Source organism: Falco biarmicus, chromosome 6, assembly GCF_023638135.1.
Source record: "Falco biarmicus isolate bFalBia1 chromosome 6, bFalBia1.pri, whole genome shotgun sequence".
Classification (NCBI taxonomy): Eukaryota; Metazoa; Chordata; class Aves; order Falconiformes; family Falconidae; genus Falco; species Falco biarmicus.
Window position 1 is genome coordinate 85,166,555 of NC_079293.1, and position 17,264 is coordinate 85,183,818.

Genomic DNA, 17,264 nt, shown 5'->3' on the forward strand with positions numbered 1-17,264 from the left:
ACTACATAATTACTGGTATTTGCACACTATAGCTAGTTAATATTCTGTCCAAAGGGAGGAAAAGATGCTGAATGCACTCTGTTCTCAGGTGTGAGCATTAGAGACAATCATTCTACAAGGATACGCAATAAGAGATGGAAATGATGGAGAGTAGCATAGAGATATTCTGGGAAATTTTCTTCCAGCTGAATTACTTTAGGACAAGCTTAATGGAATTTACTTTCCAACCATTAGGCTAAGTGAAAAATCGGTAATACACCAAAGTGCTGTAGAAGCCTAAGGTTAATTTGAAAATCAATATAGATTACCAGAAAGACCAGTGTTAGCATGACGGTGGCACCTCTTTGTTACAAAGCTAAAGCTTGGTAACTAACGCTGAATAAACTGGCAAGATTTGATCACATGGGTTTACTTTATGGTACAATTGTGCTCTATGTGCCAACCCAAGGGCAGGCACAGTTGAGTAGCCTTTCCAAAGTATTCATCAAATGAAAAGCAAATGGTGTCAGTGAAACAGGGTCAGCTTGGTTTGGACATTTGTTAACGCCTTTAGATGCTTTTGACAACTTCTTATATAACTTTGAGCACACGATCCTTTAATTGCAGGTTTGAAGCAGAAGTGTTACATGGATTGAGCTAAGCAGCAAAGAAGTTAGAAGGATGCAAAAACATGTATACAACTGTAGAGATCCAAGCGTCGGTGTCATGTCACTTCAGATGATGGTCTTCTCAGAGCTTCCAGGTTTGTAGTTGCATTTCAGTCCAGACGACATGAAAGACTTGAACAAGGTGAGAGAACAAAGACTCACCATCACCAGGAAGGCTGAAACCTGGTTGCAAACAGTAGCAATCAAAAATATACCAAGTCATACAAGCAAGACTGCTGTGACTGACCAAGGCATGGTTCTAGGAAGACAGTCAGGCTTCCACTGGACATGAAACATGTGGGAACCACATGAATGGACAAGACAAACTTCACCAACAATAAATTAACCTGCTTTCTTTGGACCTCTCCGTAGGGCCATCAGCCTTCATCTCTTTTCAGGATGGGACAGCATTGGTGCTTTTGCATACAAGAGAAAGCACGGGGTGCCAAAATTTCTTCAAAGGGAGCACAGCTACCTAACAAATGTTTCCTGAGCTCAGATGGCCCTGGCAGCTCTTACCAGCTCCTCCAGTAACTGTAGGTAGGAACTTGCATGCTATTCACTATGTTTTAAAAATGTCACAACTAATTTCTGCTAATGCCATCTATTATTGGTTCCTCTGTATGAAAAAGTGTCAGCGACTCAAACCAGCTACTGCCACACAAGAAGAATCCATTCCAGCATGTAAACTATCAAGCAAGAATTGGAGATGATCCCTGTGCTACGAAGCTGCCGCATTGGACCTAACTAGTTACTACCAGACAAAAGCAATTTGGCTGTTCACAAGATGGTTGGATTACCAACACTCATAGTTGTGCTGGAGCTTATGAAATATAAAAGTGCCCGTTTCTGCCAAATCCATGAATATACACACATTAATAACAGACTCATGAGCAAGGACATTTGCAAACTGAAATTATGTACTAAAATACTGATCAATCTACCATAAAGGCCTTTTCAATTACAAATTTCAAGGCAGAAGGATTAAGTTATTGTTTCTACTAAACACCTATCATCTTAAAAGTACCTGACAATATACATAGCCTTAAGTCATCAAGGAAAAAAATAATATTATTTACCTATGGGCCTTTGAAACAATGACTACAAATACTGGAAAGCATGTGCCTGATTTTAAAATGCAAAGTACACATTATCAATGGGAGGGTACTGTCCCTGGGAACACAGCCATTCCTCTCAGAAAAAGTATTCATTTCTAAATAAAATCTACACACACAGATGCTGTAGAGCTTAGAATTAGAATTTATTGCTTGCATATCTGGCTCGGATGGGCACAGTTTTTGGCTTAAGTGAACCTTTTTCCCCCCTCTCCATCTTTGCAAAACAAGCCAGTACAACCCAAGGTCCTGGTTGCCTTCAGAATTTAAATTATAGTGAGGATTTTTTGTCTCTATTGGTTGCAGATGCGGCAGCCTCATACTGCTAATTATCTCATGCTAGAGAACTCGGTAAGGCAGGCCACGCTTAAATGTTCTTAAAGTTGGTGAGCTTCATCTACATAAGAGAAAATAAGCTGTTTCACATTGTGATTGATTACGATGCCTAATTTTAGTATATTTGTATGTCCAGTGCAAGTTTTATTTCCAGATTAGCCATCTAGTTTCCTACAGAACCTATAATAAAAACTAGACTATCAGCAGCTTTTTTTTTTTTCTTTTTTCTAAGCTAAAGGACATCTGAACTAGGTAGCAGGCAATGCCTAAATGTTTACACCAGGTATGTTTTCTACTCCAGCCACTCATTTGGAATTGCACAGAAGGACTGATTCTCCAATAAAATTTCAAAATCCTGTCCTACAGTTGGAAGCTTAAAATAATTCTTTCACAAATAAGGGCAAAATATTTCTTTCAAAATATATCTAGGGACAGTAGAAGAAGCAGAAGCAGAGCAGGGACTGGAAGCCAGGTTTCTTCCATCCCAAATGAATGTGTGACTACCAGAGTCATCTTTAAATGCAGATGGAGATTAGATTTTCTGCACACTGTTAGAGCTCGAATAGGAGGGACCGAAGAAGTGCCACTACAGAATACCCTCTGCACTTCCCAATTCTTTGTGATTGCAAACACTGGTTTACCAAGTTTAAGATTTTCAATACTAGCTTGAACAATTTGCTTTCTGTCAGGTGCCTGGTAAGGTAGACAGCTCTTCTTTACAGTTAACAATTTAGAAACCTTCAGACAGAGCGGGATTTTTAACCTGATCTTCTGCAGCTCAGGCAGATGTTCTGTGTCAAAGACATTCCGTGTACCTATACGGGTGTTTAAGATGTAACAAAAAAGCCACCCACCTGCTCCTCTCAGCCACGATTCATAGGGTGGAGATGGCTTACCTTATACTGCAGCATCTAACTCCCCAGCTGAAACAAGTGAGAAACATGGCACATGTCTTCTCACTCAATTTGGGCATAAACCCAAAGCTGAACGCTTCCTTGCTATCAAGACATTAGCGGATGTGTGCACACGTAGTAACATAAACTGAGGTAAAAGAGTTTAGGTGCCTAAGCAGAAATATGCTTACCCCAAACCAGCCAAGCACGAGTTCCTGCCTGTTAGTGTTGCCCAGATGTTAGGTAGATACTCAAATGCTTGAATCTCTGATGCAAAACTGGCACCTGCATCTTTCTTTCAAGATGGGATGTGACTAGTTTTGGAAATTCTGCTTGGCATTTCTCATTATGCAGAACCCTGTCAAAGTTATTATGCAGTTCTAAGATGTAGAGATCATAATGAGGTCTTTCATCTTGGCACTGGCTTTAAGATTGCTTGTCACCGGCTGAAAGCCATTAAGAAAATACCAGGAAACACTCTCCAGCAGTAACTAATAAAATCTAAATCAAATCACGGATCTACTCTGCTGTGGGTACCCAAGGAATATAAAATAATAATAAAAAAGGAACAAGGTCTGATTCATATTAAATCAAAATTTAGAAATGAATTTTAAATCAGGTGTCAAAAGCCTCACCAGTACAATTTTCATTAGCTGCCTTTTGAACACTGTCATATTTTAAGGTAAGGCTTAGGCAGAGTTTTAGAAAAATATCAACACTTAAAATCTGAAAGGAATGGAAGAAGGGATTTCTCCTCCTCCATTCACATCCACCTTTGTTTAATTCTCTGAAACTCAGATCCAAACTACTTGCTTCCTTCAAGAAGACTCTCACCCCTTTGTCTACTGGTCCTCACAAAGGATTCTGCTTACTTGTTCCTGAAAAAGCATAGGGGAAAATTAGTCTATTTTTGGTAGTGCTGAATTTTAGAAGAGCAGGAACTTATCCTATCTTCAACACCCTTCCCTCTCACGGGGTCATGCAGAATCCAGCCTAGGAAAGGCTGATGAAGCAAACAATGGAGCAACAAATCCATGTAATGCCTTACATAAAATGATCAACTGAACTTCAGCTATCAAGAGCACTCCTTGCACTCCTATGGAGCATGCATCAGAAGATGTTATTTGTGCGGTTCATTGTACAAAAACTGGCCATCTGGAGAGGCACAAATCTCTTCAAGACCCACCTTTGGGATTCCAGCTTCCCACTGTATAAATGGAGTCTATTTTCTTCTTAGTCTTTGCAGTGTTTTTACTTCAATTCTTGACATTATCTTCACATGAAGAGGAATTAAAGGCCTACTTTCAATCATAGAAAAGCCCATTAGAAGCATCCTCAGAAGGTCATCTGGCTGAATCTTTAGTGGGAAAGGGAGCCTCTATGAAATTATCTAGCACCCTGTGCAGTCACATCTTGAACACCTCCAGCGACAGGGACTCTACCACATCCCTGGGAGGTTGTGCCAGTCCATGATTATTCTTACTGGAAAAAAATTATTTCTTTCTTATGTTGAGATGAAAGCACTAAACACGTAAGTTTATGTTCTCCTTCCAAATCATTATGAAACTATTAAAACCAGCTTTGAAACCAATCTAGACCTTCCCCATACACCAGAGATAAATACTCACGAGGCCACTCCTCTCAGCGTCTCATTTACTTTCTTGTTAGAATTACCAGTGAGAGCTCTTTCATAATCTGCTCACAGCCCACTGTCCCCATATTTGGAACATTTTCTCTAATACTGAACCTCAATATTCTGGGCTGAATGTAAATCAGTATCATCGTGGTTTACCCTTCCAATGGCTTTCACAAAACCCCAGGCTGCCCACAACACAAAAGTCTTTTAGGCCCAGAGAAATTTAACCTTGTTCTCTCTTACTCCTATAGCTTTATCTTTTTCACAGAAAACGGCAGGTTCTCCCAAATGGTGAACTCCACATCCCTAGGGTTTAGGTTTTGCAGTACACAAATTGTCTAAGTTAAAAAAAAAAAGTGCTTAACTTACAGCTTGTTTGATAAGGAGACATTGCACTGATGTTCCCAGGTGATTTCCACTTTTTCTATGGCATAACACAAGATTTTCAGTTCTTCTATAATATGTTAAAAATATGACATCATCTTCCCTCTCCTCCACATTTAGATGGGGAAAGGGAACATGACTGTGGCCAAAGGTAAGAACAACTCATGTGCCACAAGCATCACAGCTCTGAAACTATGCAGCAACTTACGTGTACCAGCCAACAGCAGCAGAGAGAATATGGGACTTAACACCTTTCAACTGATATATAAATTATATTTACTGTTGCTGTCCATCATACAATACTGTCATTAAAACAGAAGTACAGGAAAACCCCAAACCACTAAAATTCCCTAGGCATTACACGAATCCTGAGCTTTCTGGTGCCATGGCAGATGAAGCCTATCTAAACCAGGTTCCAGTGGTCGGTCCTACCTCCCTTGCCAACCCCAGCTTCATTCTATCTCTGTGTTGTACTCAGCATTTATGTCTGTGAAACCACACACTGAGTAATTCAGAAATCTAATGCAAACTACACCTAAGCCAGCGGGAAAAAAAACCAAACTCAAAACCCCCCAGTCTGTAACCAAATCAGCCCCCTGAACTGTTTTACCACATCATCGCTGGTGCAAGGAAGGAGGCAGGGACGGCAAAGGAGAGGCTGAGATCATGCAGCTGCCCAGATACAATCTGATGTAATTTGTCATGGAAAGGTATCTGCTACCAGTTGCAAACTAAAGTGTACAAATAAAAGCACAAAAAGCTGCTAGAGGTCCGCTTCCTACTCATTTCTCTGTCTCCCTGCAATAATATAACTTCTTAGTTTCTCTGGTTTGGTTGTGTCAAGTTAAGAGAGAGTGTAAATCCTGGGCAAATGTGCCCAGACTGCTCAGTGAGGAACAGCTGCACCTGTGATATAGTGATTAGATCCTGCCCTAGCACAACGACTTTATCATATTTTCCGGTTTCATTACTAACATTCATTAGCTATTCGTTGAGCTAGCTGATTTATTTCGTAAAAAAATCACATTATGACACAGACAGACTCCTCTTTTCATATCTACTTCAGCCAGCATTGACAAAACAAAAAGCCTTCCTTGCAAATAAATGAAAAATGATTCATGAAAAGGCAGTATTGGGGGAAAAAAGCGAGTAGAGAAGGCACAAAGCAATGCCATTTGAAGAAAGGGAAATCCATTGGCATGACAGCATTAACACTGTCAGCTAAAATAAAATCATAATTAGTAAGGGATTTAGATTCTGTACACGTAAGAAATGATACAACAATCTGCTAATTGGAGACAATGCTATTCAAACGTTACTGAGGAACAAAGGCTGGTACATAATTACGTGCAAGGAGTGGGAGGGTTCTAAGAAGTGTTTCAATCTAGTAGACTGAACCACAGCTGAGAAAAGGCTAAAACAATAGCCTTGAAAACAAGCATTAATAAGCTACTGTCACAGCACAGTGAGGATAAAGAAGAACATGTTTGTTGACACAGTGAGCCACATTTTGCCTACAGGCAGACCTTTCACAAGAGAGTCATATACATATATGCATAGTTTTTGTATACACGTGTGATAGCAAAATACAGCTGTACCATTAACTACAGAGAAGCAAGACTTCACAGCCTAGGACCGTGTATTATAAAAGGTCCTACAAAAATAAAATCACTGTTTACAGCCTGTTTAGTAATAATTTTGACAATGTGCTGGGACAACTTACATGTAGTTGATACTCCTATACATTTTTTAATTACAACTACAGAAAACAAATGGTCAGACCTGGTTTCTGGTACCTGTGCTGCCATTAATAATTGCTAGTTTCCCCTTGGAAACAGAAGCAGCAAGCGACCTCATCTAACAGCGATGTTGTAAAAAGTAATTAATTAACACTGTATTTGTGGAGCACTCACAAACCACAGTGAGAAGCGGCAGGGAAAAGCCTATGAAGAAATTAATCATTCTGCATTCAGTGCAGGATCTGGCAGATGTGCAATAAAGAAAGCCTGGAGACATACATTAAATATGAAGACAAAAAAAGGGTTCTAGCCACTACCAGCAGAAATAATATCTCCTGAATGAGCATCATCCGCCTTAGGCATTAAATGTTTGATGTATTCTCATTCAATTCAAGGGGAAAAGTTCTGATTAATGTGGTAAGATTATAGCAAGTACCAGCCAGGTATTCTATGCAAAATATAGAAGCTGATAATGTAATTAAAGTCTATAATAAATATACATTCTGGGACTGGTATTTCCTCATTTCTGCATGCTTCATCTTGCAACTAAATAACACTCCCACAGTGCAGCAATTATTAGCAAATGTACATTATCTCAGCACTTGGAGGCTCCTGCCACCACAGCTCTAGATGTGCCATGTGTTAGCGCAGTAAATCAGCCCATGTTTCCGCTGCAGCTGCTAAACTGCTTCTGTAACCAAGCTACCCTGTTTTACAGCTAGCCCAAGTGAGTCAGGGTAGCAAAGACATGACAAAAAAAGGCCTAGCAGTGGTGAAAGCCTGCAGGTTCACAGCTAGCGCAGGTATCTGTACAAGCAACGCAGTTGTAAATCACTGATTTTATTTTACTGTACATCAGTTCAGTCCTGCTCTCCTGTCCACATAAGTTATGCTTTATCTTACCCCATCGGCTCAAATCTGAAGTCATTTCAACTTTCTCCTCTGTTAATCAGCAGGGACGGCTGCTGGAGAGGAAGGATGTGTAAGGAGTTCTCTAGGATGCACCCCTGGGTTGGAAAAGGTCTATCAAAGCTGCTTTCTACAGTACTTCAGAAATGGGGAGAAGAGGCAAGGGGGATCCATGCATGCCTGTCTAGAAAAATGGAAGATGTGCTAGAATAATCTGGCTGGCAGAAATAGTCTCAACATCTGTGCTGAGATGCAGCAGTGCTGTATTCCTAGTACCAAACCAACCCACTGCATGAGACAATATGGATGACCAAGTATAGTTCTTCAAGCAACCGCATATAAATCCATACCACCGTGTCCAGAACAAGACTTTTACCTGGGCTACTGAAGTCAGAAAGGGCACGCTGCCTGAAGGTGCAGCATGCGGTAGGTGACCATGGGCTGAGGAACGGCAGCATCCCTACGGGTTCCTGCGCAGCGTATCAACGGGTCCATCCTGGGGCTGACCCCCAAGTTATCCCTCATCCAGGCCCCAGGAGCCAGCCCCCACAGCACAGGGGCACAGCTCCAGGGTTCTGATCACCCAGTCTGCTCAAAAGAAAGGCAAGGTTCTTCCACCTTCTCCATGCAATAGCAGCTGTCTCTCATGGACAGCCTACCACCCAAGGTTGCATACAACCTGCCTCAGAAAGATGAGGCTAGCCTATGCTTACCTAGCAAGGTGAAGGCAGGCTCAGGAATGCATGAAACTCCTAGAGACCCACAGGCTATGTACGTGCCTTCTCTCCATGCTACTGCCCATGGCCTAGGCTCCAAGCATATTCACTGTTTAGGAGCAGTCAGCTCGGTTTACTAGCTGGTGAACCACCGAGTAGTGCTTGGACTCTCTGCCTGATTCAGACACCACAAGTAGGAGTCTGGGTCTGTTCAGCCAAATGCATTCTGGTTCTCCATCCTGAGAAGCTTCAAAGGTAGCTGAGGTATCGATGTACTCACTGCCTTCTTTCCCGCAAGAGGGACATTTCTATTAAAAAAGGTGCATGGCATACTTTCTAAGGCAAATCTGAGCAGTTGCAGGGGAAAAAAAATACATTAGTTATCTTCATGAATATGCGTGTCCAAATGATGATGCACAGTTCCCTTTCAAGGGTCAACCTAACTGATTTCTGAGGATGCAGGTGGCCAATGCCTCATGAGCAAAGAGATTAATAATTTTAGTAGACAGATCTTCCAGGATAGCATAGCAAAGCTGAATATGTTTGTCCTCAGCTAAGATAATGGTAGTACATAACAGTGTTTTTGCTTTCTCCAGCAGACATGAAAAAGGCTTATATAGATACATCTTCCATTTACTGTATGTATTAGTATTATTGAACTAATAGAAATTGGGGTAGATTTTTTTTTTTTTTTTTAAGCCAGCTCACCAGTTAGCTTCTATTTGACACCAGCAGGACATAGCATGAATCTGTTGTTCACACAAGATCTGCTCATTTCAAAATGAAATCCAGATAACTAAATCTGACTGAATGTTAAAACTAACCTATCTCTTTGCAGGAATGCAGAACCAACTGAAGATATGCCTAGCTTTCCCAAAGATAAAAACCAAACGACAAACCTAAGTGCAGGTGAAAGTCTTGCAACAGAGCTGGCAATCACCATGCCGTAATCAAGACATTCTAACAAAAATATCAGAATTTGTAGAATTAACCAAATGAAAACATGAAATAAGAAAAACCCCACAGCTCAGAGTGATAAAATCAAGAAGTTATAATACTGATAGTTGAAAAAGGCTAGCAGTACACAACGTTATCTACAATTACAGGGTTCAAAGACGATGACAGCAAAACTCACAATTACTACATACAAGCAACTTTCTCCAATCCTTTGTAGCGCAGAGCACTCAAATATATTCATTACTTCATTTGAACACTCTAAAATTTCCTGTCTTAAAAGTCTGAACAAGGCATAAGGTTAACTAAAGCTAGTAAAACTGTAAAGGCCAATGTTCTGTTTCCTTGTTCAAAAAGCTCTGAGGTCAGATTGATTCCCACATACACTGAAGAGTTCATGACAAACATGGCTCCCTTTTCCAGCTAAAGTTTTTGCTGACCTTTTCTTGAAAAATGATAGGTTTTCATACTGGGTATTCTCAATAAACGATAGCTAAAATATAAAAATAAAAAATTGCCAGGTACATCAATATTAATGTACAGGTCCTGCCTCTCCCGTCTTCTGACTCATGGGAGTTTGGGACATTAGAATCACAGGGAAAAGAAATCACTTTTTCAAAGGCAGTTTCACTGACGTTGATATTAAAATACCTATTTCTTTTTCAACACCTGAGAACAAGGTAATTCCTCACTTCACAGGTGTCTGACAAAGCTGATGCACTCTTGCTGGTTATCAAAGGATTTGTACCGCTTTTGGTTACATACCAGAAACAGCCAAAGCCCTGGAACAGGCAGTGTTGTGAAACGACAAGTGTCTGTAGTTAGCACATTTAAATATAATTAACAGATGACCTCTTTAAGGGACTAGTTCTTCCATCAGTAATGTTCTTTTACTTGCCTGGTGAGGAGATGACAAGGAATTTAAACAAACAAAGACTGACTATTGTTGGAAAAGAGTTGTTTTGTTTTTTTTCCATACCACAGACAGGCATGCTGTGTTAGGGTGCTGCTACACAAAGTGACTGCTTTCCTTCATTCATTTTTTAGAACTCCCTTTGCGCTCCATATAGTAATTTGTGTCAAAAGTGATCACCATCAAAACACATAGGTTCTTTTTGCCCTGTAAAAAACGTATCCTACCCTTAGAATCATAATTTATCAGATTTTATAGATAATTAACATATTATTATTCAGGAGAATTGTGTATAGGATGGCTAATACTCCCAAGAGAGTCTAATTTCTTCCAGCATTTCTTAAACTCTCTTTGCTATTTGTTGACGGTTTCATATAAAGCAAATTCATTGATGTAGTGTCAGTTTGTAATCCCTCTTTGAACAGAGATTTTAAGCCACAAAACAATGATTAGGAAAGCAGGGACCTAAGAAATACAGGTAGCAGAGAAAACCTTGTCAGCTGGCTAAATCTGACTGATGGTCTATTTTGTAGTGCCTCAGAATCATCAGCAACATAGACAAGTTTTTTTTATTAATTTATCTTGCTACTGCTCAAAGAGGAAACTATCTTGTCCCACAAGGTATTATAGCAGTTTCGCAGGTCATGCTGCCTTACTGTTCAAGTGGCTATAGTGAATGTAAACATTTACCTAATAGCCTTTTTAAGTGCTTGCAAACTGCAAACACCAACTCCAGTAACACAGTTTCAGATTTTTGATTGCTATGAACCAGAGAAAGCTGAAGGATTACAGGGTAACAGTGCTAAACCGATAATGGGCACCTCATACCCCAGCTGAGCCTGCATTTTAACTACAAGGAACATGACATCGCAGTCAATGGCATAACAACATAAAGACCTTGGTCTTACCCTTTGTTTTCAAGTCGTTTAATACCTTGGATTCCACGGGCAGTATATCGCTCACTAGTTTTATCTCAATATTTCGGGACGCCAGTTCAAGCAATTTTTCAAAAAGGCGCTGACCCTGGGAAGAACATTAAAGGACAGCAGAAGCTGTAAGACACAGAACTGCTCAAACGGCATATCAACAAAATAAAGACACATGTTAAATCAAAAACATATTGCACAACAGCTGAGTAAATACTTGCCTAGATATAGTTAAGTCTACCCTAAAGGGTAGCAACTCAAACAACATTTTTTTGGAGAAATACTGCTTTGAATGCCAAACTTGCTTCCTCCTTTTCCCAGATTGTGCGATACTATTGCTAAGAGGTGACACACAGAGAATGAAGTGTCCAGATTTTTTATGCTGTATAAACATATTTAAAAATTAATTTTCTTCTAAATAATTGCATTCTGTTAAATCAGAATAAAAAGGGCAAGGAAAAGAGTTTATTACAGTTCTTCTGTATTGAATTATTTTTATGTAAGTGGTTCTAACCATAGTATAACATATTTTCAAGGGGTTGTGTGCTCATCTTTAGATGAGCTATACCAGGAAAGAAAAAAATGATCAACATGTATTTCATATGCTTCTACTTACACTGTTATAACTTCACTATTTATACCTTATTTCTAACAAAGAACAAAAAAAGGAATTGTCAGACTAAGCTAGATGCATGTTAAAACAGAAATCAAGACATTTGTTTCACATGAAAAACAACACTTCAAATCACCATGTTTCTATATCCAAGAAATAAAGAAAAAGTAGATCTCCTGATCGCGTAAGTTTTAGATTCAATAACTTCATGAAAAATGCTTAGAAGCATCTAACTACACAATGTCCAGCATAAAATATCCAGTGTATCGCCACTGTGCTGTGTTACTACAACCGCAGTTAGAGGTTATTTCCTCGCTGCCATCCTGGCTTACTCCAGCAGACACCACAGCTAGCAGCTGAACACACAAAAACTTTGGGTTTTAGACAGCTGACAAAGTGCCTGCCCTACCCACCCAGTTCACTCTTGGTTTAATACAAAGCTGGCCCCAAGGCACAGCTACAACCAAAAAGCACCAGCCATACTAACTAAAAACAGGTAGAAGCTCAAGCTTCCCACAGAACCACATCGGATAGTTTTCTGTACAGACTTACTCTAAAAATCTTAGAAAGATCTTTCTGTTCAACAAAAAACAGAGAAAGCAAAAGCATTTTGGGATGATGCAATCTGACATAGCGTGGACTAAAAAACCCTGAGGCAGCAGCCCTCCTCCCACACGTAACCCTGAAGCAGCAGCCGGTGGAAAGCCACCCTCTGCTGTCACTGCCTGCACAGGCTGACACTTCCCAGCCTTGCTGGGCCGTCAGCATTAAGCAGTCACAGAAAGTAGCCTGTCTACAGTACAGACCTGGTTTTTAACATCCACTTCTTTTGAATAGACGTGGCAAAATAAGAATACCCAGCCCCCTAAAAACTTGCTTTCTCAAAATTACAGAGCAGCCAGAGGCTGCAAAGGAAACACAGAACTACTTTTTTGTTGTTGTTGTTTAATATATTTATTTTTTAATTTTTACTTTATTTTATTTTTAATTTTAATATACTGTTTATATTTTACTTTTGTGATATCTGCCCTTCTTGCTGGCTCAAATCCACTGCACAGCTCCCCGCTCGCCCCAGGGTTCCTAGTCAAGCTAGTGCCATAACAGAAGCATCAGACAACAGCTAACTGAGCAGGAGAACAAAAATACGCTTTGCCTGAAGCTCCAAATGTTTCTGGAGGTGACAAAGTGGTTCCATATGTCAGAAATAACACCTATGATTTAACTCACACCCCCAAAAGCCCTTACTGAGTTGCTGTGCAAGTCAACGAGTGGTTTTCCCTCACATTCCTCACAATGCTAAAAGGAGCCTTAATTCTTACATCAGTGATTGTGTTGGGATTTTTTTAAGAGGGGCAGATGTTACCAGAGGTAAGAATTCATGAGATAACAGTGTGGAGGGGATAGATGCTGCAGATGGAGTTACGCAGCAGCTCCATCGTGATCCTAGGGAGCAGGCAGGCACTAACCGATATTCCCAGGTGCCATGCTCCCCCCCAGGAGGGTCTCTCCTGCCCCTGCTGCTGACTGACAGTGCTAAACTCTAACCGAATCCGGGAAAAGCAATCACTGTGCTGTTGCCTGCCCAGTTCCCAGCCCATGCCTTGCCCCGTCCCCCAGCTCTCCCAGGGGGACAGGCTCCCGATGTGCCAGAGCTCAGGCAGCCTTTGGACCCGCTTCTTCTGGGTCCACCGACTGGAGACATCAGCAGTTTTGATTTTCATTAGTTATATTTTTGCAAGAAGTAAGCAGGGAAAATCAAGGACTAAAAGGCTTGCATGACATAAATTAATGAAATATTTATATACACATGGAAACAGCTACTCAGTTTCCATGTGTTGATTTAATTTACTAGGTAGAAAGACAGACACACACTGGTTTTGCTGGTTATCTGTAAAAACTAATTTTGACTGGAAGCATAGTAGAAAGCTCTAGCATAGAAAAATAAACATGGAAAAAGCATTCATAAATTTGATGGAAAGTGATTTGCATTATCAGTAAGAATTAATGCATTAACTGTTCTGCTAAAGAAATACTTAGAAAGTTAATGTCTGAAGCTGTTAAAGTTAATTGTTTCAGGGGATGGTTCTTTATGTTTGTTTTTTCCCCATAGAAATTGTTTATGGACATTATTGCCACTTCTACCTTCCCCAGATTTTATTTGCATATGATTTACAAAAGCTTTGATAAACAAGGCTGGAATTTCTGTATTCATTTTAGCTTGGACAAAAAAGAACATGGCAGATTTCCTGAGTTTTACCTGATCTTAGTCTGCCCTGATGTGCCCAACACAGCATCCTTGATGGACCACCTGGCTGTCTCCCACAGGCCATGCTGCCAGCTGAACGGCCCATCCTACGGGTGAATAGATCACTTGCAGTGCAGCCCTGCATCCCAATGAAGACATCTCCTCTGAAAATACATCTAATCAGGGACACCACAAGCTATGCATTTATAATATCCTTTTTTATCCAATTATGTTTATAAACGGTAAAACCTCAAATTGAGAAAACACTTAAAGCATCTCTAAGTAGTGATGGTTAAGACTAGGAGTGCACTCACCACAAGTATGCGTGTTCATACAGGTATACCAAAACCCACTACCCGGTGCCCGAATTGGAAAGAATTCCTTCCCTCTAATCTCTCGTGTCATCGTCTTTCAGCAGGCATTCGTACGCTTACCAAGGCTTAAGCTAGATACTCTAAAAAACTATGAAAAATCCACAACTTGCTTTTAAAAATCTGTATGTACTATAGTAAAGTAGGGTAGTAGAAATTCTTCCTTCATTGTTGAAGAACCTGGCCTTCTTCCCTATTAGTATTAATTTTAATATTAAAATTTCAGTTTCTATACTTTCTGACATGTTTACTTGCAATTTTATACTGTTCTGTTCTACGAAAAGGAAAAAACAGACAGGACAGAAGGTCTGAAGAGTTTTGCCACTGCTGTCATCACATCTGAAATGCTTCTGCTGAATACAAACCCTCCTGCTGTCATTCAGACCACAATCCCTTTGTGAGACACCACCAGGCTGCTGCGCAGCTACGTGACAGCCATAGGAATAACTCCCAGACACCCAGCTTGTGAGGCCTGAGAAACAGCACAGCCAAGTGCTGTGAAACCGCAGCCTGCTGCCTTATACCAGGCCTGCATTTCATCAACCGATACCACCAGCAACCTGCCTCGCCTGATAAAACAGCGTCTTGCATTTTTCACTGGGCTGTTTCGAAAAACCTACTGAAATAAGACAACGTAGGATGTAAAAAAGTATTTATCACATCAACAAATGACATTCCGATGGTAGTTTTAAACTGCCAGATACCTGAAACATCAATCCCAACTGTACCTGCCGTAGCCACCTGGTGATTTTTTGGTTTTTTTTTTAAAAAAGAAAGTTATCATTAACAAAAGGCCCTGAAATAGCTTCCAAAGCAATTTCTTAGAAGTCACTAAGTAGGCTGATTCTAGCCTGGCTGATTTCCCTTGCCTGCTGTTGTCTTTATCAGCATGCATTTCTCATTAAAAATTAAATAGGGCAGATACGAACATAAAAATGCTGTATTTATTAAAGTACTCTAAAACTGAATTATTGTGCTCTTCAGTAACTTAGATTCCTACAGTTTAGACAATGCTTAGCTTTTTCTTTCCACAGAAATAAAAGTAGTTACTTCTAGAATTTTCTTCTGGATTTATTCTGTATAGTTCTACTAATATTTTTTTTAATTTGTATTATGATCAAGCCTCTGGGTGCATCTATAAAACATCACTAAAAATCATAGCACAGTGGCAGAAATCAATAGAGCAAATAAATCAAGAAATCCTAACTTTGACTTCTGATGTTTACCACAGAGCAGAGAAGCTCAAATGCTCTCCTCAAATTCCTCTAGCAAAACAGATAATGAAAAGGCAGACAATGTGGTTTCCTTTTAAAAACTCCCTTTTTTTTTAATTTCTTTTTTATGCCTTAGTCTGTACTAGCTGCATCTAGGAGATGTCATCACCTGGAAAGGAGAAATGCTTGTGTACAGGTGAGCTTACACAAAAGAAAACACACTGCAATCTCTACACCTGATGGTAGCTGATTTCTGCTGGGAGCTGTTAGGCTTGGAGATGTGCTTTTCTTTGTAATTATTGGTGTTGTTTAATTACTGTCAAGGATGGGTACTTAAGCTCTGGCACTAACATTTGTTCTACCAAAGGAATCACTTAAGATCTTTGGGCAATGCATGTCTGAGTGACACATGAGTTGTCAGGTTCGTTAGGAAGCTGGACAGCCGGCTTGCAGGTCACCATCAGATGGAGTGGGAGACTTCTCCCATCAAGCCATTTGGGAGCTGCACAATAAGCAGGTAAACTGAGATAAAGTCAGAACCATCTTCTTTTTTTATGTGATCATTGTAACAATCAGATGCAGATCTACCCTTCAATCACCTTATTGTCATCCAAATAGCCATCCAGGGAGAACTGTGCCATGATTATGGCAATATCAATAAACCATAATGTCATGACATCTTATTTGTGAAACATGAAATGAAATTCGTGAGGAAGGACTTGCTGGAACTATAAAAGGTCACTCTAAATGAAAGTTTCTAAACATGAGATGAGCCAGAGGAAATGAATTATGAAAATCACGGAACTGGCACGATCTTATGTTCATCTCTCTCTTCACTGGAAATGAATCACAAGCTATCCTCAAAAATTGTGTTTCCATTGTCCTCTGATATCTCTAAACATCAGACTGCCACAGGAGTCGTCACATGTTCACATTCAGAAAAAACCGCAAAGCCTCTATATGACAACCACCCTGCTATCTTGGAAATGCATGCATGAAGATGACAACCCAGTGTCGCCAAAACACAGTTTTATTCTGAATGAGAAAAGCTGGAGGAAGCCTACTCAGTATTTTGCCAAATGCATATTTGTTTACGTGATGGCTTAAGCTGTAGAAGCACATCAGATGCACTGCAGCATCACGAGCGTTTGGAGACTCCCAGTTTAGCAGGAGTGATGAACTCAGATGGCTGAGCACAGCAGTTGTGACCTGGAGAGCTCAGGCAGCAACGACTGCTTATTTAGATTTATAACAACAAACCGCTGACAGGCAGCTGTCAAGGACACTAGGTACCATACTCGCAAACAAAAATGAAGAAAAATAAAGCAGGAAGTTCTGCAATTTTTTATATATATATATACACACACACACACACATATGTATATGTGTACATAAAATTGCTGAATTTCCTGCTGTATTTTTCTTCAATATGTATATTGGACATACATGTGGGTATATATGTGCATGCATGTGTGCCTAAAAGTACACAAACACATATACAGAGAATGCAGCTAATCCTTGTAACTAATTAAGAGCAAGCAATCTAGCCTACTCAGCTTTTCTCCTTCAAAAATCCATGTCTGCTGAAGTGTTCCTGTAGAGAGCCTTGCTTTGCAATATGCCTCGCATGTTCATAAAATGGAAATTGCTAGT

General features: G+C 40.1%; 1 protein-coding gene across 1 annotated transcript in view; it reads right to left on the reverse strand.

Moving 5' to 3' along the window:
* The window catches only part of PLD5 (phospholipase D family member 5), a 192,955-nt gene that overhangs the window by 51,628 nt on the left and 124,063 nt on the right, over positions 1 to 17,264 (reverse strand). The window contains 1 exon segment of the mRNA XM_056344682.1: positions 11,151 to 11,265. Coding sequence (XP_056200657.1) covers positions 11,151 to 11,265 — 115 coding nt within the window.